This window comes from Dicentrarchus labrax, unplaced genomic scaffold, assembly GCF_905237075.1.
Source record: "Dicentrarchus labrax unplaced genomic scaffold, dlabrax2021, whole genome shotgun sequence".
NCBI classification, from domain to species: Eukaryota; Metazoa; Chordata; class Actinopteri; family Moronidae; genus Dicentrarchus; species Dicentrarchus labrax.
In genome coordinates, this window is record NW_026136722.1 from 3,062,501 (window position 1) to 3,086,202 (window position 23,702).

The 23,702-nt window shown below is 40.2% G+C and overlaps 3 protein-coding genes across 3 annotated transcripts; 1 reads left to right on the forward strand and 2 right to left on the reverse strand.

Annotated features, from left to right (window-relative positions):
- Nucleotides 1–1,609: 1,609 nt before the first annotated feature.
- Nucleotides 1,610–5,545, reverse strand: ndufab1b (NADH:ubiquinone oxidoreductase subunit AB1b). The gene is made up of 5 exons (XM_051387148.1): nucleotides 5,331–5,545; nucleotides 3,735–3,854; nucleotides 3,299–3,386; nucleotides 1,999–2,114; nucleotides 1,610–1,887 (listed from the first exon to the last, which is right to left on the reverse strand). The coding sequence occupies exons 1-4, from the start codon at nucleotides 5,499–5,501 to the stop codon at nucleotides 2,023–2,025; spliced, it is 471 nt and encodes a 156-aa protein (XP_051243108.1). The 5' UTR covers nucleotides 5,502–5,545; the 3' UTR covers nucleotides 1,610–1,887; nucleotides 1,999–2,022.
- Nucleotides 5,546–5,947: 402 nt separating this feature from the next.
- dctn5 (dynactin 5) lies at nucleotides 5,948–10,290 on the forward strand. The gene is made up of 6 exons (XM_051387146.1): nucleotides 5,948–6,134; nucleotides 6,315–6,383; nucleotides 6,547–6,665; nucleotides 7,292–7,403; nucleotides 8,838–8,940; nucleotides 9,037–10,290. The coding sequence occupies exons 1-6, from the start codon at nucleotides 6,087–6,089 to the stop codon at nucleotides 9,132–9,134; spliced, it is 549 nt and encodes a 182-aa protein (XP_051243106.1). The 5' UTR covers nucleotides 5,948–6,086; the 3' UTR covers nucleotides 9,135–10,290.
- Nucleotides 10,291–11,692: 1,402 nt separating this feature from the next.
- On the reverse strand, nucleotides 11,693–22,231 carry hapstr1a (HUWE1 associated protein modifying stress responses a). Its single transcript, XM_051387139.1, has 5 exons — nucleotides 21,786–22,231; nucleotides 20,586–20,666; nucleotides 19,938–20,005; nucleotides 19,532–19,742; nucleotides 11,693–15,367 (listed from the first exon to the last, which is right to left on the reverse strand). Exons 1-5 carry the CDS (start codon nucleotides 21,979–21,981, stop codon nucleotides 15,054–15,056), a joined length of 870 nt encoding a protein of 289 aa, XP_051243099.1. The 5' UTR covers nucleotides 21,982–22,231; the 3' UTR covers nucleotides 11,693–15,053.
- Nucleotides 22,232–23,702: the final 1,471 nt, after the last annotated feature.

The following is a 23,702-nucleotide window of genomic DNA, read 5'->3' on the forward strand; positions in this document are numbered from 1 at the left end:
AGTGTGCTCTAATAATGAATGTCTCCTCTGATGCTGTCTATTTGTTTGGTTTCATTTAATCTTTTTATTCTCCTTCCTTTGTTGCTTGGTTTGTTCTGTATTTTTTTCCTCTTATTTTTCTGGATTTTAGTGCTCTTAAGAGAATCTGTACTAAGGTGTAGAGTAGTAGGTAGTAGGTCTTCTGTTGGCTGTACTCGTATACTGATTACTGTTTGTAACCCTCTGGCTCCTGCAGCCGTCATACAAAGCTGTAAAACTTGGGTACAACCCTCAATAAAAGACTAACAATGACTCAGCTGTTGCCTCCCGGTGTCTTTATTTCTCCTTCTTGGTAAAACTGTCAAACCTGTGACATTTAAATCTTTTTATTTCTGTTTAAAAAAGGAAATGCATCTTTGCAAATCCCTCACATTGTTTTTATCTGCTTTTTATAAGCGTCCATGTTTTAGCTTAAGTAGTAAAAACAAAAAGGATCATTTATCAAATTAAGATATTTTAAATGACAAGAATTCACTCTTTTACTGAACATTTGTGTACATTTGTATATGGTGTATCTCATGGAGAGTTTAACATGCATCACTTATGTTGAAGCTTTTGGTTATATTAAAGCTACAGATATACTTTGAAGTAAACCATAAATATAGTTCCAAATTGGTATTCTCTTCTTAATGACTGAGAAACCTTTAAAAGTGGGGTGCGGTTTAAAAAGTGAACTTAATGTTCAAATTAGTTTTTATTCTCTTGGTCTCAGGTGAAGCTGTACTGTGTTAACCCACATTTGGTGAAGGAAAACTTTATTTATTCATTTATTTGAACGGGTGGTGGAAGACGTATTTAGACCTTAAAGGACCAACACATTACTGCAAAACATGATATCCTGCATTATAACTCTCTCTCATAGGACCTTATCAAACATTATCTAATGACTGCTATCACGGAGTTCCTCCAGTTCATACTAGTTTTTAATTCTTATGCTCCTGCTACCTGGAGTGGAATTCCTTACAAAGCACCCGAAAGATCAATACTCTTGTATGCCTTACTGGTGAATTTAAATCTATGAGTAAAAAGTGTTCCACTGTTTGCTGCTGTTTTACTTAAATTGGTATATATTTTGTATGAACTGTGCTTTTATAACTTTCTTTTATCGTGTTTTAATTAACTGTATTCTTATATTTTAATTGTAAATGATTATCGAGAGCCTGGAACCATAACTGTACTTTTATTTGTACATTCAGACAGATACATAATCTGTAAATCTCTTGTGGGAAATGTAATCTGTTACTCTTTTACTCTGAATTAAACATCCATATCTTATCTAATCACTTTGATCGGTGTTTGTGTACTGTGTATATTGGAAAATCCCTGATTTGGGACAAAAATGATCACTTAATATAAAAAATAAAACCTCTTTGATCTCAGTGAATTGACAATCTGAATATATTGTGAAGTCGCTGCCGATGCTCCTCATTTAGTGTTGGTACGGTTTTACCACATATCACTCTATCCAATACCAGAACTAAACATTTAATATGAACTCAGTGACAGTTAAATAACATGTTCATGCTCCTCCATTCATATGGGAATGAATATCACCGCAGAGAGACAGATCTATACAGCATGTGTCTTTATTGATCTAATTATGAGAAATTATACATCGGAACCACAGGTTAGAGCTGGAAGAAAGAAAAAAACTGTGATATAACCTTGTTTAATATTGTTTTATCTCCAAGCTCCCAAAACACATGTTCATTTAAATACAGTCAAACACAAGACACGGCAGCCAACAGTGCCGTAATGGACAGAAGAGCTGACGGGAGGAAGTGGGAAATGGTTTGGTGCAGATCTGCTTCACGAGTACTTCCTGTGGGGTCACGCTGGCGTCAACCTCTGTGGAAGAAACGGACAATGTTGATGACACAGGAACAAAATAAACAGAATGCATACGTGTGACTGAGACAGTGAAGAGGGAGAGAAAACATGGCTGACAGAAAGACTTGCCTCTGTAGTGAACTATAGAACAAGCTATTCATAAACGTCCTTCTTGTCTGCGATATATTGTACAATTTCCTCAGGACTCATCAACTTCTCTGCTTCTGCGTCAGGGATCTCAAAGCCTGCAGAAGAAACACACAGAATACAAGATTTTAATTCAACACAAAGACTGTGGCCATCCGTCTACCTGGTCCCATCAGCGCCACCGAAAGATATTCAGTTTCAGAACCAGCAAGCCCTTTCATTTGAGAAGCTGTACCAGAGAATAGTTGGCACTTTTAAAAATAATGGTTTAAAGAATTTATCGATTCATAAAATTCAATTTCTGTCAATTGACTAATCAATAAATCAACTAATCCTTGCAGCTCTATTCTCATACTATTACCTGGAAAACACATAGTCACAAAGCTGAACACGGACCAGTTTGTACTACTACTAAACTGTACTAAATGTGTATTTAAATTACACACACACACACACACACACACACACACACACACACACACTTTAACAGCTTTTAAGAGTAAAAAAACCCCCCCAAAAAAACAAGCACTTTTTAAGGTACACTTTAAATCGAAATTGTTACTATAAATGCAACTGTGAAAGATAAAGTTTACAGAATTTCTTTATTCCCACAGCAATCAATGCATATTGTGTTTGTTTATTCTACCAGCTGTTCTTTGTCTTGATTATAAAAGATTTAATGATGATGCTAATTTCCAGTAAGGGATCAACAAAGGACTATGAATGACAAGTGAACACAGAATACAATACACGAATATGATGACGAGTTTGTTTGATTTCAAATATGAAAAGATTTTTGGTTTGAGTGACTGTATGAATGAAACATCAGATTATTTTTGTAGATTTATTTATTTATTTATTTAGTAGATTTATATTCAAGCATATTCTGAACCTTGAAAACATACCAGTTCAAATTAAGGATTTTCCAAATTTATAAGACTTTGACTCTTAGTATTATACATTTTATCATTTTAGCCTAAAAATGCACTCGTACAGTGAATAAACACACAAATCTACAACTGCACTCATTTATAACTGTCTTTCCTTTCATAATAGATTTTTTAAAGTCCATTAAACCTGTATTTTTAAGTAGTGCTGTTGCACTTCTGCACCAAATCGGAGCTATTTTACCTCCTCCTACCCAGAAATACGATTTCTTCTTTGCTGGCCTGATGGCCAGGCCCTCACTTTGTAATAGTTTTCCATGCAGTGCACCCTGTGACAGACCAGCAGCTACACACACAAACACACAGAGGCTGATGTGCCGGCAGACCAAACTCACCAAACTCATCCTCCATGGCCATGATGATCTCCACCTGGTCCAAGCTGTCCAGACCCAGGTCTTTCATGAAGTGAGAGGATGTCTGCAGCTGTGGAGCAGAACGTAACACAGGGCATTAGAAATGTCATTTTTACCCCCAATCGTGATCTGAATAGAAATCATGAATATTTCAAAAATGTGTCTCGTTTACATGATCCCAGGAAAGAATCAAAATCACTTGTGTGGATGTTAACGTGGTCTCTGGCCAAATGCAGACCAAACAAAGTCTAGCAGAATACCATCAGCAAAATAAGTGATTCTGGCGAGTTTTAACCCAGTAAAAATCCTTCAAATAAACAAACAAACAAAAACATTAACACACATAAGCTGTCATGTAACCGACACAACCCATTCATCCTTCACTGACAGTTTTTTAGCTAGTTGGTGGTCCGCTCACCTTCTCTGGGTTGATCTTGTCGTAGAGCTTGAGGACATACATGACACGATCTCTAATGACCTCTATGGTGAAGGGGGGCAAGTCTCCATACTGTCGGCAAAACACGCCCACTGAGGGAATCTGTGGAGGAGGAAGAGGAGGATGAAGAAGGTCCGGAGCTGGTGTGATGAGGTGGACATTGGTCATAGGTCATGAGCAAGTTTGAAGCTAGTCAAACTCATTTCAGATCTGGGGGTCACAAGGTTATAACAGGCTGCGGCTCGAGAGCACGTTGAGCACGGTGATTCAGGAGAGTCTGGAAGAGGATGATCTCAAGCATAAAGGAGGGATAAATAGTAACATTTTAATTCACAATAAATTATGCTTCATTATGTTATTAATACGTTAATCTCAACCAGGTTTACTGTTTGACTACAGTAACTCTCTCTTACATGTACAAACAAAGATTATCACATTACTGCAGAACATCACTCTATAGCTCCTAGTACGACACAAAACTGACCTCAAATCTGTCTGCTCTGGTTCCTTATTACCTTTTCCTCTAACAACATAATGTAGCATTGTTTGTCTCCGTCAACACTTATCACAGTCACTTTTTGCACTATTTAATATACTATTAGTCCTGTACATTTTCACATACATATATATAAATAATTTCCTACATGCACATTACTAGTATTAGACCTATACTGTGTATTCATAGCCTTGTCTACAGCCTATATATTCCATTATACAGTATTGTGTTTTGTCCTGTGTCATTATTTATTTATATACCATGTCACTAGCTCCTGCTGTGACCTGTTCCACTTCAATCACATCTGTATATAAAAGCTGTATATAGTGTACATACAACTCTAATTCTGTTCTGGTTTTTATTATATCTTGTATTTTTCTATTCTATTTTTAGTTAATGTGTATTTTCATGTCTGTTGTGTTGTATCGGGAGCTGCTGTATTTAGTCTGTCTTCTATTGACCGGCAGTCTTAGTCTTGACCTCTCAGATTATCAGGTGGAGGTTTTCAAAAAACAAAAGCTAAAGTGAAAACGTTTCTATTCTTTCTTTCTTTCTTAGTTAGTGGTGTGTGTGTGTGTGTGTGTGTGTGTGTGTGTGTGTGCAGTTTATTACTCTCTCGGTTGGAGGGTGTTTTTTATTTTCTAGCATTATGTCCTGACTTGTTGTGATTCCAATGAACTGAATGTGTTATATAAGTACTAGTGTCTTGCTTCTTGATATTAAGGGAACTTTGATAACGCAGAATCCCCTAGATAAAGGTCAGACATCCTCTCTCGACTGCAGGAGAGAGAGAGAAAACAACACAAATGTGAATGAACTCAACTTTGCTAACTAAATAACTAGCTAGCTAGCCAACAAGCAAAACATGGCCGTTGTGTAACCAAACGTATGACGTTACAAGGTTTTATGGATTTAAAGGAGAATATTGCACCAACACATTTCCGCCCATTGGAAAATAAAACGTCGTTGCGTGCCAGCGTTAACTTTTAGCGGGCTACGTTAGCCGGACCGGTTTGAAAGGCGTCGGTAGGTCACAGCAGCGAGCGCTAGGCCACGACTCTTCAATGTTACAGCGGACTCACCCGACTCTGTCCGAGCCACCGCGTCCTCCGGCTGTCTGCGGCGGAGGACAGGGGTCGGTGGATGGCTACTGCCGGGGCGGCTGCGGCTCTCACTGCCGGGTTACCGGAGCAAAGCCTCAGCGAGGGCCGGGCGAGCGAGCGGACACACTGCTGCAGGACACGGGCCGCCATGACGGAGAAAAGTGACTGGCTCCCAGCGTGCACGGCGAAGAAGAAACGGGGTCAAGGGCTCCATAATACGCATGCGCACGACTCAAGTTGTGTCTTTAGTGTGCATGTTTTATTTTATTTGGGTTTTGTACAATCTTATTTACTAAATAGGCAATCAAAATAAAAATAACCCGCCACATTTACTTTGATAAAAGGTCAAATATAAAAGTTCTGATACACTGGGTTCAGCTCAAGGAAGACCAATCAATCACAGAATCACACTAGGGATTAGTGGTTGAAAAATGACCACGCCAAATGACCCGAAGGAGCAGAATAATTACGCACTGCATTTATATAAATATAACTCACACGATACAACTGAACTAAAACAAAAGCCACTGGACTTTTTCGTTTGTTTGTCTTAACGAAATCCGTTGATGATTTGACACTCAACTCGTACGGTCTGAAAACCCATTCAACAGTGTGCAGAAGAAGAAGAGGCTGAGAGGGCTGACAGCGCAGCGGAGAGCAACAACACATCGATGTGTTTGTCGTTATTACGCATTTATCCCCACTTCTCTCAAACATTTGACCAAATTCCCAGCCATGGAGTTGTCTGAAATACTGTACAACAAAGCGGAGTACATTGAGACGGTAATGTGTTTGATTTCAAGCCGTTGTCAGCTAGCTAGTCGCTTGCTATTTAGCTAGCTGGCGTTGGGCGTTGGATGGCTGCAGTCATTGTTTGTGCTCAGTTCAGACAGACAGACAGACAATAAACACAGAAACACACTGTAATGCGATTATTAACCATTTCTGCCGTTTGGTTTTTAGGCTTCTGGCAACAAAGTGAGCAGACAGTCGGTGCTGTGCGGGAGTCAAAACATCGTCCTCAATGGCAAAGTAAGCAGAAATACATCAGCCTGCCTGTGGATTATACAGCTCTCTGTACAGGCACTGATGTTGTTATCAGTGCGCTCTGTTAGGCTGTGGTACACTGTAAATTGAGTGTGTGTGTGTGTGTGTGTGTGTGTGTGTGTGTGTGTGTGTGTGTTCTCTCCTCCAGACTATTGTCATGAATGACTGCATTATCAGAGGGGACCTGGCTAATGTCAGGGTGGGCAGACACTGTGTGGTGAAGAGCCGGAGTGTCATCCGTCCACCTTTTAAAAAGTTCAGCAAAGGGTAAACCATCCTTTTCTCCTGTTTTTTGACTGGATGATGTGATGATGACCTGGGTGTGACTGGTGGTGCTTTCATAAACTTTTAAACTGAGAATATATGAATTATCAGAATGTAAATGGACAACAGGCAAACACATTTATTCTTTATTTAATTCAGGACAGTTATATATGTTCAGAAAACTCACTTAAATGTGACACAGAATTAAAGACGAGGCAGATTCAAATATCAATACCAATACTGTATCAATACATCACAGAGTTGTAGAGCTAATAACGATTATTTTCATTATATATTCATCTGTAAAATGTGAGAAAATAATAAAAACTGCTTATCTCAATGTCCCAGAAACAAATGTGACCTATGCAAATGTACTATTTAAATTGCTTTGCACAACAAATCCATTCATCATGTGACTCTCTTATAAGACAAAGGAAAGCAGCAAATCCTCACAGAGAAACTGGAACCAAAAATGACTAAAACAGCCGATTTTCAAAATTGTAGCAGATTGATTTTCTGTAAGTCAGTTTATCAATAAATCGACAGGAAGAATTCCATATTTCTGGTTGCTGCGTGTAAACAAAAACCTCAACTTCATCTCTTTCTCCTCCCTCACTGTCTCCCTCCAGAGTGGCGTTCTTCCCGCTGCACATCGGAGACCACGTCTTCATCGAGGAGGACTGTGTGGTCAATGCAGCACAGATTGGTTCCTATGTCCATATTGGCAAGAACTGTGTCATAGTGAGTGAGATGGCTGGCACACACACACACACACACATACACAAACAACCAAGCCGATCATCAGAATAAGGAAACCACGCTGAAAGAGACAAAGCTCTGTCCCAATGAAGAGGGCATAAACAGAGGCACTGTCTGCTCTCGCCTGTGGGGAAACAGTCACATGATAGTCATCTTCAGGAGAACTAAACGCAGCAGCAAATTGCTGGCAGGCTGCTTTGAACACAGACAGGCACAGACCTGGTGCGGAATATGACGTGAAACACATTTAATTAAATGTTTTAAGTATTATTGCAGTTGAGCAGTCTGACAATAGCAGGGGCAGATTACATCAAATTACCATTTAATTACTGTTTCCTTGCTGGATTCCACTATTGAAACGGCTGATTTTAACAGGGTTTTATAAACAGAGAATTTTGTTAATTGTGCATAGTCATATGTCTTGATTTTGGTTTCTATAATTCTATTATTATTTTCAGTATAAAACAACATAATTATATATTTCTTCGTTTTACTGGTTAATTGTTCAGAATATAAACGAAGATCCTAGAGGACAGGTACCTGACCATGCAAAACATGATGATAAACAACAGAAAATGTTAATTAAAAAAAGCAGGAACAATGTACAGTGGTGGATATACTGCTCAGACTTTATTTCATTAGCTGAAGTTTTGGCAACACTGCATTTTAAAAACCCAACACAATATAAACAGCCTCTCGATTATAAAAATAGAAATGCCATTAGAATGAACAATTTAAATAAAAAATACAGTAGATATGTACTTACACCAAGTGTTGGGCAGTAACTTATTACTAGTAATAATACAGTAATGGTACTACTTTCCCCAGCAACTAGTAGTGTAACTAATTATAAATACATTTCAGTAAAAATATTACAAAAGAATTCAGCTACTTCTGTTGTCACCCTCTACTGATCTGAAATCCAACAATCCAATCACATCCTTGGATTAATTTTAGTAATTGTGGAGGAAACTAGTTTGGGATATGGAAAGGTTTACATTCAGCCGCTGGAAATATTCCATTACTTTGATTTTAACAAACAAACAAACAAACAAAACTGTATTTTAATCGTTCTTAGGGAGAAGGGACAACATTACCAATTTAGTGGGGAGTAGCAGAAAAGTAATATAAACTAGTAGTGTAACTAATTAATGTTGGCAGGGAGTAATAAATTACATTTTTTTGAGTATCTAGCCCAACACTGCTTATACCGAGCCCTGTGTATTATCCTTGTAAAAGTACAATCTAGGATGAATCGCCCCTACCCCTAATATAAAAAAATATATTCTTTTGAGTTCACGCGTGTTCCTCACTGTGATTGGTGGGACAAATGTGAGGCTCCACATACAATCATAACAAATGTATTCACAGTTGCGTAGACACATAACAATGTTTTTGTTTGTTTGTTGTGCACAGGGTCGTCGCTGTGTGCTGAAGGACTGCTGCAAGATCTTAGACAACACCGTACTCCCTCCTGAGACAGTGGTGCCACCTTTTACCGTCTTCTCCGGATGCCCAGGTCAGCTACACCACACGAACACAAACAAACACTCTCTTCCTCCTTCCGTCCATCGTGTCACGTCTTTACCTGTGTTCATCTCTCTCTCTCTCTCAGGTCTATTTTCAGGAGAGCTCCCAGAGTGCACGCAGGACCTGATGATTGATGTAACCAAGAGCTACTACCAGAAGTTCCTGCCTCTCAGCCAGATCTGAGTCCTGCCCCGAGACCTTGAGCAGGATCCACATCCTTTCCAGCCAGTTCCAGGTCAGGATCAGGGTCTCTAGTCAGACTGGAATTGACTCTTGAGATCTCACCTTCCATCCTTCTGCCCCCTAAGTTTCTCTGCCCACGGAAAAACATTTGGTCCTATTAAGAGCCCTTATATGATTCTAGTCTTAGTATGAGAAAAGCACACAATGAATAAAACGTGACATAGCTGCAGTAGTTTGAACGTTTGCTGCTCCAAATTGCAGAGAAAAGTCTTACATCCAAAAAGTTTTAGGTATTTTTTGAGTTTTGATTTTCCAGTGATGTCCATGCAGTCTGCTCAGTGTGCTGTGGAGAACCTCAAGGACCTTTTGTGTGGCTCGCTTCGCTCTCTGACAGCAGCATTAGGTGAAGATGAGGAGGAGCAATGAGAGGAAGGAGATGAAGGGTGGAGGAATGTGGGAACACACAGCTTGTAAAATACCACCCATGGACCAAAACAATAGCAACAGCAGTTGTGTTTGAGGATGTTGGCTGTACATTATTCATGTCCACAGATCACTTGGGCAACAGAGCAGTACACACAGTCTGCTGTTTTAGTCTGTCGTATTTTTGATTTTGAAGAACGTGTGTTTGTTTAATTCCTTCTTCACCGGCTTATGTCATTATGTCATTTGTCATAAAACTTAATTTAATACTATTATTTTTATTTTGTGTTTCAAATGATCAACTGCAACCCTAAAGGTCCAGTGTGTAACATTTAGGAGGCTCTATTGGCAGAAATATAATATTCATGTTTGTATTAGTGTATAATCACCTGAAAATAAGAATTGTTGTTTTCGTTACCTTTGAATAAGCTGTTATATTTAACGTAGGCAGGTCCTCTTCTACGGAGTATGAGGTGATTCTACAGTAGCCCAGAACAGACACACCAAACACTGGCTCTAGATAGGGCCTTTCATAAGTTTCCTAGCCTCTTTCTTTCTTGGTTCTTGCTGCTAGATGCCACTAAATCCTACACACTGGTCCTTTAATTTCAACATGTCGATGTGTGCAGGACAGCCCTCTGTGCTCTGATGCCTTTGTTATTTTCTGTGAGCACACAAAAAACCAGGGCCAACACTTAAAACACTGCAGCAAATAAATAAATATAAACGCGGATCTGTCCCATGTTGGCTCGTCTCTGTCTTATGTATGTTTATGTTGTGGATATGAAGGCTGAGCTGTCCATTTATTTTGGACTTTTTTCATTTAAAAGTACCCCGTGGAGCTAATGTTTCTATGAGTGGGTCTCTGTAATATGCTGGAGCATAATAGACGTTACTGTTGCCAGTTTTATGCAATTCTGCTGATTGTCACTTGATGGTGATAATAAGCAAACAAGTCTAACAAACATATTGAATGCAGTTCCTTTCACATACAAGGCTTCAATGGCTCAAAGTTTAAATCCTGCATTGTTTACGTCCATATTTACTTGCTGGCAATCTTATTCTTCTCTGCCTTTGTCGGCGCACTGCTGTGTATTTTGGCGCATTACTGCCACCTGTTGATCCGTGGCATAGTGTGAAACCATTGGCTGGACATTCATAAAGTGACCCACTTTCAAGTGCATTTCGCTGTCTCATGCAAAATGCACTTGCAAGTGGGTCACATTATGAAACAAACAAATCAGGGACCCTCAAATAAAAATAAAAGCTCCATACCGTTCAAAAACAAAAGTAAACCTTTAAGACAGTACATACTCTTAGAGACAGACTCACAATGGCAGTTTTCATCAGAATGTGGTCACAGTCAGAGATGGACATTGCTCCACTACAGCATCAGAACAGGGTAAAATAAACTTTACAGGCTTGTTTTCCTACATTTCCTCATCATAGACCCTTTGCATGTAGAAAAAGTGAGTTTTTCTAATGCTGTCTTCTGGCACCCCCTACTGGCCCAACACAGAGCCTCACTAACAGAAATGTTGCCCCTCATCATGTCATCTCTGTGAGCCTTGAATAGCTCAGTGCAGAAATTGTCACAAGGTGTGAAAAGGTCTGCTTATAATATTTCTAATGCATGACTCAAGCATTTGCCTTCCTACCCACCTGTAAACATCAGCTAAATCAATGATCTGTACAATGACATATCTTAAAGCTTTAAAGAGCCCTCCAGCAAACATACAAATCGGTTTTTTTTTTTTCTTCTTGCTAATGCATTGTGAAATATGTACATTTTCAACCTCCTTTGACAAAAAAAAATAGAATCAAATACAGTACAAAAAGGCAAATTATACCTTTATATTTATTTATACTTTATATTCAATGTTTAGTTATACCTGCTTACCGCTCCTCAATGGTGTGTCACAAGTCTGTATATGTGCAAACAGCAAGGAATGGAAAAAAATATATATTTAGTCAGGTGATCACACAAGCAAATGTGACTTGCCCGTACGTTTTCCAAAAGTTAAAGAGCTGCAAGTTGACATATAAATGGCTGTGTTAACATAAAGAACCCTGATGGATTCAATGTTAAGCAATACATTTTTGTTAAAAGCAACCAAATAAAACAAAACTCTCCATTTTCTTTTTTTTTTTTTAATGAAACATAGTCCATCCAATTGCAACTCAATGGTTTTATTTCTTTTACAATGTGAACCACATATATCATACCAACAATTAAATGTTAAGTATATAGATTAGCCATTTATTACTTTTTAAACAAATAAGTATCAAGAAACAGCTGATAATAGTGTTGGCTCCAGAGACACGTGGCATGAGTCAGCCTTTTGAAACAATGTGGATGAAGGCCGGTGACTGGCTCAGGGGAAGAAAAGAAAAACAAAGTGCCCCCCCTCCCCTCTATTATAACCAGGATAATCAATGAGGGTCAACACTGCAGGTTCAACAGTGGATTGGAAATATAGCACAATCTTGCTCGTAGCCAGCTCATTAGAAAAACACAAAACTATCTATTGATAGTCTTAATTTTGGTAAATTTTTCCTGTCAGCAGACACTTTACATATTCCCTGTAACTGACATGTTTTCATGCAACAGAAACACAAGGAGGTTGTAACTACTCTTTTGTAACTAAACACACCATTTGGTTTCAGCCAATGTGGAGTGTTAGACACAAAATAGTGACGTCCGGTGTCTGGAGAAAGAAAAACAACTAAAATATTCTAAATGCATTCTTCTGATTTAATGAAGAGCGTGTGGACGGGCCATCAGGTCAGTTCATCTCCAATCCTCTGTCGGCCCTGGACACCATATTATCCTTCCATGAGCACTCTGCAAGGTCTCAGAGCCTAAGACTCTGATGGACACTAAGTGTGACTTTTAGGGCGAAGTTCGTATTCAAGAAACATGGATCCTTCCTATGTTACATTATTCAGACCTGTGATAGCTGAAGCTAACCAGAACTTTCAAGACATTTGCTTGTTTTATTTTTTATTTTTTTGCAAAAGATTAATTTTTAGAGACCAACGTGGCCTCAACATGAATTACTCGTTGGCCCTCTTTCACAGTAATCAGATACTCTTTGTAGGCAAATAAAATCTCCCTAAATACGAGGTTTACATTTTTATCAGTCTAATTCAGTGGTTTGCAAGGAGAAACTCCTGAATGCACAACTCTTAACAAATCTCAGCCTGGTTCTTTTCTTTCACCGACAAGCCAGTAATCATGTATGAATATAAAAGCCAACCTATAACGCAAAAATGAAATCTGTGACCAAAATGTAACAGAAGTTAAAAACTGGCATGCTTTATACAACAAAAGAAACCCCACTTTCCAGGTCATAAAGGTGAACGGGAGTGAACAAGTTAACAAAAATGTGGAAAAGGAGAGGGAAACATTGACATCCCACAAGTCAGCTACAGGTACAGTTGGAGGGGTTTACGCCCCAGCCAACTCTCTCACATTTTACTGTATCACTACTACGGCAGGGTATCACTGGAAATATTTATAATTTGTTTAATAACTAGACAACTCAAGATTTTTTTTAATCATTTACACTTTGTTAGCTTCCTATGCTAAAGGAAAGCATATTCCAACAATTGAGTTTATTACGCCCACAGACAAGCTTAGATTGAACTCCAATAATTCATTAAATCCCTAAAATAAGCCAAAAATACAGTACCAGTTCACATTACTTTACAAAATGCTAAATATACCCACATTTCTGACTCGTGTGATATCAGTGTCTCCTGCTCAACTCCCTTACAGAAGGATGGAAGGCAACGACCATTTCAAGAATGAAACAAGCCCAGAGTTGCACCATCCTGTACCAAGTAAAAATCAAACCCATCCACGTCTTATTAATGCACACATCCCTTATACAAAAAGCAGGCCGTGTCCCAACACCCAATCCAACACAAGCCAAATGATCCAGAGCCTAGTGTGTGCTGGCTGGCATGTTTGGTGGGTCTGTTGAGAAAACACTACCCTTGCAAGAACATTTCTGTGATTTATGCTTTCTTTACGGCACGGATCATCTTCGGATAAGTGAAATAATTTGTCAGACGGGGAAGGACTCAACACGAGTAGAGCCCACGCGCAGTAACGCTCCACAACTTGATCAAACAACTTTTGAAGAGTTGTTGGAACCAGAGGTGTGCGCGCGAGCTCCCTGTCTAGTCATACCAAGTGTTTACTTTTTCTAAGCACCAACCGGTAAGTAATGTGTGGACCAACCACAAGTGGGTAGATTTAGGGTTGGACAAGGCTACAACTGGGATACAATGGAAGAGCCGATTTGTTTGCATGAGTTAGAAGTGAAAGCTAAGTGCAAAAATCCTTATTGCAACTCATCAGAATAATCACAAGATCACATAAAACAGCAGCTGCTTTCGTAATAAGACTAGGGTAAAGGGGGGGAGAGGGCGCCGCAGTCAGCAAACAGGCTTTCTGAGAAGCTGTATACACACACAAAAAAAAGAAAAAATTCCTTTCCATTATCCTCGAAAACAAAAGAAAAAGGGTGATGAAAGAACAAAAATGAACTTGGCTATCACTGCTGCAAACAGTGGCAAAAACCTAGACTTTTAACACTGGTGGTTGAAGAACTAAAAACAAAAAACGGGCGACTGGCTGGACTAAATCAAGCCACTGTTGAAGCAGAGTAGTTAGCCGAGAATAAGGTCTTAATGTCCAAACATCAGTGGCCTGCTACTGGTAGTCACACGGCGTCAACCTAGTAGCCAGAGAAATGTAACTGGTTACAGGCAGCGGGTGAGGCAGGACGATGCCACACGCGTACTCCTACTGGGCGATTCAGCTCCACCACTGACAGGCAACGTCAACTACAAGGATGAAGTAACAGAAAGAACAGGAGGGGTTGTTTGATGCAGAGGTGAGTCTCTGACAGAGTTGGGTCCAACATTTGGCGAGCAACTTGATTCACTGAGTGAGACGATTTGATCATGGCCCTCACTTCCTTATTAAGGTGGTGGGTGAGGATGGGTGAGGATAAGGGAGGGAAGGGCACAAATGTGTCAAGGATCAAGTGGCTTTTACTTGTCGAGCAGCACAGTGCATTGTCACCCATTTGAGAACTGTCTGCATCCCAGGATGACTTGGGGACTTCCTTCGTTGTCTCCTTTCCGGGGCGGCGATGTCTGAGGAGTGTGTGATGTCGTCCAGACCTCCCAGCCACCCGCACACAGTCATCAAGTGTTCTGATTGCAGATCGGTGATTTGTAGTAATATTGTAGGGGAAAGGAGACAAGGAATAGAATTCATTCATCATCTGAATAGACCGAACCGAGACCGTCAGTCCCTGTTTTCATTTTCAGACTGGGTTCTTTTGCACAGCCAGCCATCCGAACGTCTGTCTGTCCGTCTGCGCATCTGTCCCACATAAGCCCATCCATCCCCCTCTCTTAGCCTTGGCTTTGAAGGCTCCCCCTCCAACCCCCTCACACACATAGGCAGGCAGCAGATCAGATCATCCTGTTGCGTTTGTGTGTAGGGGAGTCTGTGATGACATCACTACACTGGGTGGAGTTTCGTTTCCTGGTTCCTCCTCCGGCAGAGGCGGAGCCTGTAGAGTCCAGATGCAGTGCCATCTCCTCTGAGATGAAAGTGTTCAGGTCGACGTCTTGGAGCCCGTTACGCCTGCTGCGGCACACCGGCCCTGAGCCAGAAGAACCACCTCCACCAGCACCACCTCCGTTACTGCTGCTCCCACTCACGTGTGTGGGAGACCCTGGAGCACCAGAGCGCACGCTGATACTCGCCATGGCTCCGCTCAGACCTGTGGAAGGACGATGGGACCGGATAGAGAGGAGAAAGCAGCAACAGACAAAGGCCATCATTGGATGGAGAAAAAAAAGACAGAAGCAGGCTTATAATAAATAGTGTGATAACTTGATTTAAAAAAGTGATCTAAAATAAAACAATAAAAACAAAAGTAAGTTTAGTCGCAGCTGCAACCACCTGTCTCCATTACTTCCTGACTTTGCTATGAGGTAATCTACCTGTTTTGATTAGAAAGAAAACCTCATCTGATCAAATGCTTTTATACGAGTGGGGTCTTGTGAGTGGATCAGTGATGAATCTAATACTTATCATATGTGCACAGACCCAAACTGCAAGTGTCTGATCATAGTGGCATTGACATGCCAGGGCAGTAAGATGATATGTTAAACCCCCTAAGAGAGAATGTTTTTAAGTTTTACCATGTAAGTGATCCAAGCTTGTAAGTATTCATCTCAGACCTAGTTTAAAGATGTAAACGGCATGTCACTTTCTTTTTCTCTCTTATTATAACCAGCTACTGGCTATTAAAACATGTAACTAGGAAAAGTTGTGATGGGGAAGTACACCACAAATAAACAACTCTTTGACAAGACTTCATTTGTCAAAGTCACTTGCTCAAGCTGTTATTTCAGTATCTGTTTCGGTCTCCATTTTGGATTTCAGAAGAAGGGCTCAGGTTCAAGCTTCTTGTGAATGGCATTATTATGACATTTGAGAGTAGGAGTAGGAAAGTTTGACATGCTGACTTCATATGTAGGCCTTCTTCAAGATTAACAGTCATGAAAGGGGAAGGAAAAAGGCCGGAGGGCACAAACGTCATCTGTTAAATAAAAGAGAAATACATATGGAGGCAGCCTTTGCGACACTTTTATCCTACTCTCAAGTCTACTTCCTGTGATCAGCACCTCACTACAACCATTGGTGTGCGTACTTTTCTATATTATATTTAGAGATGTTCCGATACCATTTTTTCCCTCCCGATACCGATTCCGATACTCGTGCTGTGGGTATCGGCTGATACCGAGTACTGATACCGAGTACCGATACCGAGTACTGATACCAGTGTGTTAAAAAAAAAAAAAGAAGAAAAAAAAATCATACTACGCCTGCATGACTGTGATACAGGGGCGGACTGGGACAATAATTCAGGCTAGGAATTTGATACCATCCCAGGCCACCACCACCCGATTAATGCAAAACACCAAGAGTGAGTTAGGTTTTACCAGACTTTTAATGTGCAGGCTGCACATTAAATAGTGTAGTAGTAGATTAAATAAAGATGCAGATGTGTAGGTTTTTTCTCTGTTACATTAAACAAGGAAACTTCAGACACACTCAAAGAAATTTGCAATATCCTTTGTTACAACTTAAAACATTAGTTTTATTAAGTCAGTTTTAGCCCCATCAGCTTCTACAAAGTGGAACTAACTCATTAAGCTAGTGGTGCTGGATAGGCCATGGTTGTGCCAAACATGTCAGTTATTTTACAGTTATCTGTGGCCAGTGCTTTTAGCTTTTTAAGCCTCTCCGCTCCACCTTTCCTCTTGGGCTGTCGATCTCGCTCCATTTTTCAAGCATGTAGAACTACAGGTGAGGGAGGAGGGAGAGAGGAGTGTGTGTGTGTGCCTGCAGTGCTGTGACACAGAGCCTGAGAAAAAGAGAGGAAGGGGTGTGTTTGTGCCCAACGTTGCTGCTCAGTCTGTGTGAGCTTCAGTGAGGCAGATACCCTAATCAGCCGCATGACGGATTGTTTATTTCAAAATCAAGTGCGACCCGAACCGAGCCTTTGGTCCCGACGATCGGCAATCGCCGAGCGGGCCAGTTCGGCAGACTGGCCACCAGGAAATGTCCCGGTGCTCCCGATGGCCAGTCCGCCACTGCTGTAATATGATTATCGTGTCTTCAAATGTTTGATTAAGTTGCTGGTGTTGAAATTTGCAACACTCGTGCCACCCCTCGAAATTACCGCTGATACCGATGGCAAAATTTTTGGCAGTATCGGAGGCATTCCCGATACTGGTATCAGAATCGGAACAACTCTAATTATATTGTTAGGATGTTTGCCACAAACCAGCATCTAAAGCAGCCATTTCACAAAGACACAGGTCTTCATTTTGTGCCAAAACTCTGGCTGAATAAAATGACTCCCCATGGCAATAAAAACATGCACGGATGCAGTAAGATTTCAGTTGACAACAGTGTCTGTGACTTAACAAGGGAGGTAAACAGGTGTAATTTGAAACCACAATGTGGTAAACCAACCGAGAAACCATTTCTATTCCCCAACTGTAAGAATGAAAATGCTGTGTATGTACTGTACTCGCGATGCAGCTTTCTCATTTTAATCCAACAGACAAAAGCTTTTCACATTGGTCTTCACTACAGTAGTGAGATTATAAAAATGCACAACTGATTTTGTGCTACAGATTTGTTAAAAATATATGAAAGTTTCTATGTGTTATAACACTGAACAAAAATGTGTGACAGAGAGTCAACAGAAATGTGAAATTCAATTTGTCCATGTAAATCAAAATGATTTTTTTTTCCCAACCACACACACACACACACACACACACACACACACACACACAGACACACAGACACACACACAGTCACAGACACGCTGGTGGTGAAATGCAAAAGATATCTGATAACCGAGAAAGGAGACACACTGAAACCTCCTGACACAGACTGAACTTCTGTGTCTGTAACCTAAACCACCAAATGCCTAACATCATCCACCCTAACCTCAGCAACACCCTAGAATGGCCCCTTTAAAATGTGGGTACCTTCAGATAAAGTTCTGAATATTCAGTTGCGCTGACAGCCCAACAGAAATACCAACAAATACATAAACATTTGCATCTCCATATATCTTTTGTTGTTTCTAAATGTGTAATTTAAATAAAATGATTTGACTTTTAACTAGGGATGGGGCCGATCCGATCCAGTATCGGGACCGATACCAGCGAATTCATGTATCGGAATTTCCCGATCCAACCTGCGCAGATTTCCGATATCAATGAGCCAACTAGCAGGATCGCATTGAGCAGCATTGTGGCTAGCCAACATGTCCGCTGTGAGGAAATACTTTACACTGGAAACACAGCAGAGCAAGACAGCAAAATGCAATGTTTGCAAAGCCGTAATTCAGAGACGCGGAAGCTCCCTCGCGTTGTGCAACACTACGAACGCAATCAAACATTTAAAAAAAGCAACACGCAAAAGAGCACGAGGATGTTTTAGGCGAGCTGTCAGGAATCACTTCTGGAGTCATTCCAAAAACAAGGTAAACTCCAGGCAGACAACATGAAAGCTAAAGGGATTACCGTGTGTGTGTGTGTGCGCGCTCTAGATGTTTACAGTTATTGCACTTTTCTTATATTTCAGATAATTTACATTTTAAAACCTTGATTTGTTGATGCTACAAGAGCCAGTGTACTTGATTTGTGCTGTTCAGATGCACACTGTTTTATTGATAGTGTGTGTGTAAGATGTTTACACTTATTGTACTTTTCTTATATTTCTTATATTTTGACATTTTGGGAATTTAATAAATATTGACATGACAATCAATTTGAAACCCTTACAGTTGCATATTTGTTTTCAGAATGGGATTTTTCCCGTTAACAGGATTTCCTGTTTTTCTGACTTCCTTTTCTGACCTTATACTTGCCTCAAGTTGCCTTTTGGGACATACATGCATACATACGTACATATCATACTTGCCGTTGAGGAGTTTATTCATATTATCTCATATAAAATCAATAATGATAATAATAATATTAAAAGAAAAGAGAGCTCTGGTATCGGAATAGTATCGGATCGGAAGTAAAAAAAATGTGGAACGGTGCATCCCTACTTTTAACCTTTTTTCTTTATATGAAATACCTTATCTCACAATCACTATAATACCCTGCCAAACCGTGAATCTATTAAATTTGTGGAATCAGTCGGTCCCACCCACCCTTTGAAGAATCTTAAGTGTGAACTTTACCACACAAAAACAGACAACAAGTGTTCCTCTATACTGGCTTAAAGGACAAGCAGTGACACAATGTAGCTGCCTCCAGGGTTGTAAATCACGTTTCTGATTAGTTGGCTAGAATGACTACCGGTGTGTACGCGGTGAGCCAGGCTTGCACATAAGTGTCCTCACCATGCAGTGCTATGGCCTCCCTGAAGGGCTGAAGGTCTGCCTCCACAGATGAGCCAGTCTCAGCTGGTGAATTAGCCCGGCTGGGGGCCACCATGGCCAGCCGAGGATTGGCCCTGCTACTCCTGTGTGGTGGTGCTTTGCCGCACAGAAAGCTTATAAGATCCTCCCTCCGGATGGTTCGCCGGCGCTTTTTCACCCAGGCCAACATGTCCTGCAATCCAATACAAGTTAAAATTTATTAACAAACGCTGATGCATTCTTTTCCCCCTTAAAACACCCCTGATGTATAAACCTAATGTGGTCTGTAAGCATCTAAATGTCCAAGAATAATGACAGGGGGGTGTAATAATATTAATCTGTCCAGATACCACAGAATGGAAGTGCCTCACAACAGAGGAAGACCCACCTTATTACGGCGTTGGTGGCCTATCTGAATGCCCCGATCGAAGCTTCTCTGATGGGCCTCCACACTCTCTGCAATGGTGGAAGAAATCCAAGAAATAATAAAAAAATACATCACCTTTCATTATATATCCCAAAGCCAAGCAAATGTGAATGGTACCTTTATCAATAACCCATACAACTGGCAGCTTTTAAATCAACAGCACATTTCTTCCAGAGGTTGCCAACTACTCACCCCTTGTTAGCACTACTCTACTGTGGAATCTTCTGTCCACTTTGGGTAGGTAGACTGACAAACTAAGAGTCAAGTCCAGTGCAAGTTCATTGTTATAACGGCAAACATCTGTTTTGCTAGTGTGTTCATGACAACAAGTTTAACCCCACAATGAGCATGTCTTTGACTGACATACAAAAACCTACATGCCCTGTGACGGAAAGGTCAATATGGAGCTGATAATAGTTTGTTTACCACTTGTTGGATTGGACTGTCAATAAAAACATGTCTATCTTTTCCAAGTACAATCATTAACAACTATGGCCCATACTGATGGAATGAAGAACAACAACAACAACTGTAGGTGAAGTAGTTGGCAGATCAATAAATCAAGCTCAAAAGCACAAGTACGGAGAGAATAGTGAAGTGGTTAAATACCTTTGTAGAGGTTGGTTACTGCTGTAGCAGAGTTCTGAAATGGCACCCACAATGACAGGCCCTGCTGATGGCATACTCTGTCTATGGGAGGAAAAAGGGAAAATATATTTGGTTTGTATACATGTATAGCATTTAACAGCAAGCACCCTTGATTAATTGTGACAACAAAACATCAGACAGGCACGACAGCTTGGTGATTACAGGGTTGAAGGTTTGTGAAGTGAAGATCTTTTTTTTTTTTTTTAACTCGCCATTTTGTCTTGCATCTACAATAGCATGAACAGGGTTTGGCATAAAAATAACTGCCAGCTAGCGCTAGATGGCCAGCTTGGCAGCAACTTGTTAAGAAAGCACCGACACACCAACTTAACTGCCCTCTCAGCAGTAAAGTTGCAAAGCCATGTCAAAACATACATGCCAAACATGGGGGAACTTAACAAGTGAAGCTCTGTCAATTTGGGCAAGAATCTATTATGTCTGAAAACACCACAGCAATAGCAGATTGTAGACAAACCAATATTTCCACAGCGAACCAATACTATCCTCGCCATTTTGTGATTATAACGCTGGCTACGCGTTGCTAAACAAACTGCTCACTCAGCAGCAAACCGGGCGTTTAAAAGCAAACGTACACTTCTGTGTTGTTAACTTTACAGCACACTTCAAACCCCAATCGCGTCCAGTATAACAGATGGTTACACTGACAGACAGTATACAAGAGACTGTCATCTGGGAATGTCGCGTAGCTACGATTGTTGTTACCATCGCCATTTTGTAACTAGCCTGGCTAACGTTACGTTAGCTATCCGCTGCTGGTCTAACTTGGTGTCAACAAGCTAGCTTACTGACAAAGAAATGCACGTTAACTTAACCTACTTTAAACCGTGTCCGTCAAACTGGCCACGGTTGTTTAACAACATAAACAAGTGTACAACACCAGACTCAAGTTCATAACTAATTTTTTGTCACATGCTAACACAAGCTAGCTAAATTTAGCATTGCAAAATCAGCTGTAAACGTTACTCAGTACTGGCCAGCGAGCTAACGTGAGCTAACGTTAGCATCCTGCCGACACCGACGCTAACGTTAGTTCACAGTAACGCGCAGTAAGTAGCCAGGTTGCTAACCAACCAGCCAAATGCATACTAGCAATGTAAGTATCGTTAGCCGAGCGAGCGAACAGAAAGCGCTGTTTTGAACCTTTGTATAACTGTGCCACAGCAGTGGCGGAGTTCTGGAAGAGATGCCACAGTTTATCCTGGTCGTTGTCGGCCTCCTCCTCGCTCGGCTCCCTTTGCTCCGCTTCGGCCAAACACTGCCGCTCCCATTTTGAGAACCAGTGCTCGGGTCCGTGTTCCTGTATCTCCGAGTCTCCGTCTTCCTTCTTCTCCTCCATTTAATGCACCGAAACTCGATGAAAATGCGCTTTTAATTTGTTAAGAGGTTATTATCTGGACAGTGTACGAAGAATTATGTGAGCGAATTCATGAATACTGTTAGCGTTTTACTATTTCGCACTACAATATAACACTACTCCCTATTGCCACCATCTGTGGAGATAAGCTTAGCTAACTATTTTTCCTAGTTGCCGACGTCGGGATATATACATCGCAGACTATCGTGTTATGCGCTTAATCCCGCCCATCACACTAGATGTGAACAACAATTGGCGACATGGGCACTGCAGGGTGGGCTTCAAGTCTTTTCTTAGACTTTCATTGGCTTTCTGACACGTCCGTCACCGCACTGACACAAAAGAACCTCAGTGAAAATACCCCATCTACTGAAGCTTGGAAGAGAGAGAGAGCAAGTTTTGTCACGAAAAATCGCTGTTAGAATAATAATAATAATAATAATAATAAAAAAATATTATACATAGCATAATTTAACATAATGTAATGTGTGTTTTTAAAAGTCCCTAATAAATAGAGTGTATCATTATTATTAGTATCTTATGTGAACTTATTGCCCCCTTTAGTTGATTCATAACCTACATGCTAGAAAAAGACTTTACTAATCATATAAAGTTTAAGCAAAACTATAACATCTGACAACTGTGAGACCTCCATATATGAGACAATAAACTCATGAGAAATCCATGAAATGTTAAGTTGTAAAAAAAAAACCAACAACAATGTTTTAATAATGAACATAAAGGAACATAAAATGAGATTATAAACGAGAGTGAGTCAGTCAGAAAAAGCGCAACTGCGACGCTGTCTAAGGCCAAGTCCCAGTATAGTGCTGTCTTTTCTCCACTGGATGGGGCCATTTACTTAAAATCTGAAGGCTTGTCTGTCTGTGCAGCCACGGACCGTCTGGTTTCAGCACTGCAGATATGGACCAGCTAAGTAGTAGTAGGGACACTACCTTGATAAAGGGATAATTCATGATTGGACGTAGGTTGTCCTTCAGTGAGTAAAATGTGCTGAGTAAAAAGTATTGTTGTAATTGATTTACAGTTTTGCATGGCAGTTTGTATTGACGCAATATGATTATGATTTGTTTTGCTTTTTTAAGTGTGTAGGCTGTTTATTTAATGAATACAAAATATTGTAAAATGGAAATTTCTCCACAGTATAGTGACAGTGCATTTAATCTGTTGTGATTGCAGGCTATTTCTTTTTGGATAAATAATTCAGGGATTTTTTTATGTGTGTGATCTGAATTAGTACCTTTAATTTTGGCGTCTTTTCTGTAAATTACAATACTTTAATCAAACCTTAAATTAAGTATTTTGCTGCAAAAAGAGGCCCAGCAGAGACACCACCAGGACAAACCCTGTGAAACTTTTGAGACACACAGACTAACTTGAAGAGCATCAGGCTGTATCACACTGCATTAACGCTTTACTTGAATAACCTTATAACAGTAAAGGCCGCCTGTTAATGGTGTGATATGATTAGTCTTACTCATACAATGCATATGTGCTCATGTGTTTTTCATTCAATTTATTTATTTATTTATTAATCATTTTTTGCACTTTGCTGGAGAAAAAAAAAACTACGAGGACTTACAAATAAAAATAACTGATTAAACGTATTTACTTATTTCAATACTTTAGTTTATGTCCACATTCAAACAAAGATGTTTCTCTCCCGATCAATCACAATTAGT

Coding starts and splice junctions, on each gene's coding strand:
- ndufab1b (XM_051387148.1), bottom strand. CDS start 5,501: ATGGCGGCCCGTGTCCTGCAGCAGTGTGTCCGCTCGCTCGCCCGGCCC. Junction 3,855..5,330: donor GGTGGCTCGGACAGAGTCGG/GTGAGTCCGCTG, acceptor CCTCCTCCACAG/ATTCCCTCAGTGGGCGTGTT. Junction 3,387..3,734: donor ACAAGATCAACCCAGAGAAG/GTGAGCGGACCA, acceptor TCTGCTCCACAG/CTGCAGACATCCTCTCACTT.
- dctn5 (XM_051387146.1), top strand. CDS start 6,087: ATGGAGTTGTCTGAAATACTGTACAACAAAGCGGAGTACATTGAGACG. Junction 6,135..6,314: donor AAGCGGAGTACATTGAGACG/GTAATGTGTTTG, acceptor TTTGGTTTTTAG/GCTTCTGGCAACAAAGTGAG. Junction 6,384..6,546: donor ACATCGTCCTCAATGGCAAA/GTAAGCAGAAAT, acceptor TCTCTCCTCCAG/ACTATTGTCATGAATGACTG.
- hapstr1a (XM_051387139.1), bottom strand. CDS start 21,981: ATGGAGGAGAAGAAGGAAGACGGAGACTCGGAGATACAGGAACACGGA. Junction 20,667..21,785: donor TGTGGCACAGTTATACAAAG/GTTCAAAACAGC, acceptor TTCCTCCCATAG/ACAGAGTATGCCATCAGCAG. Junction 15,368..19,531: donor GGAGGCCATAGCACTGCATG/GTGAGGACACTT, acceptor GTCCTTCCACAG/GTCTGAGCGGAGCCATGGCG.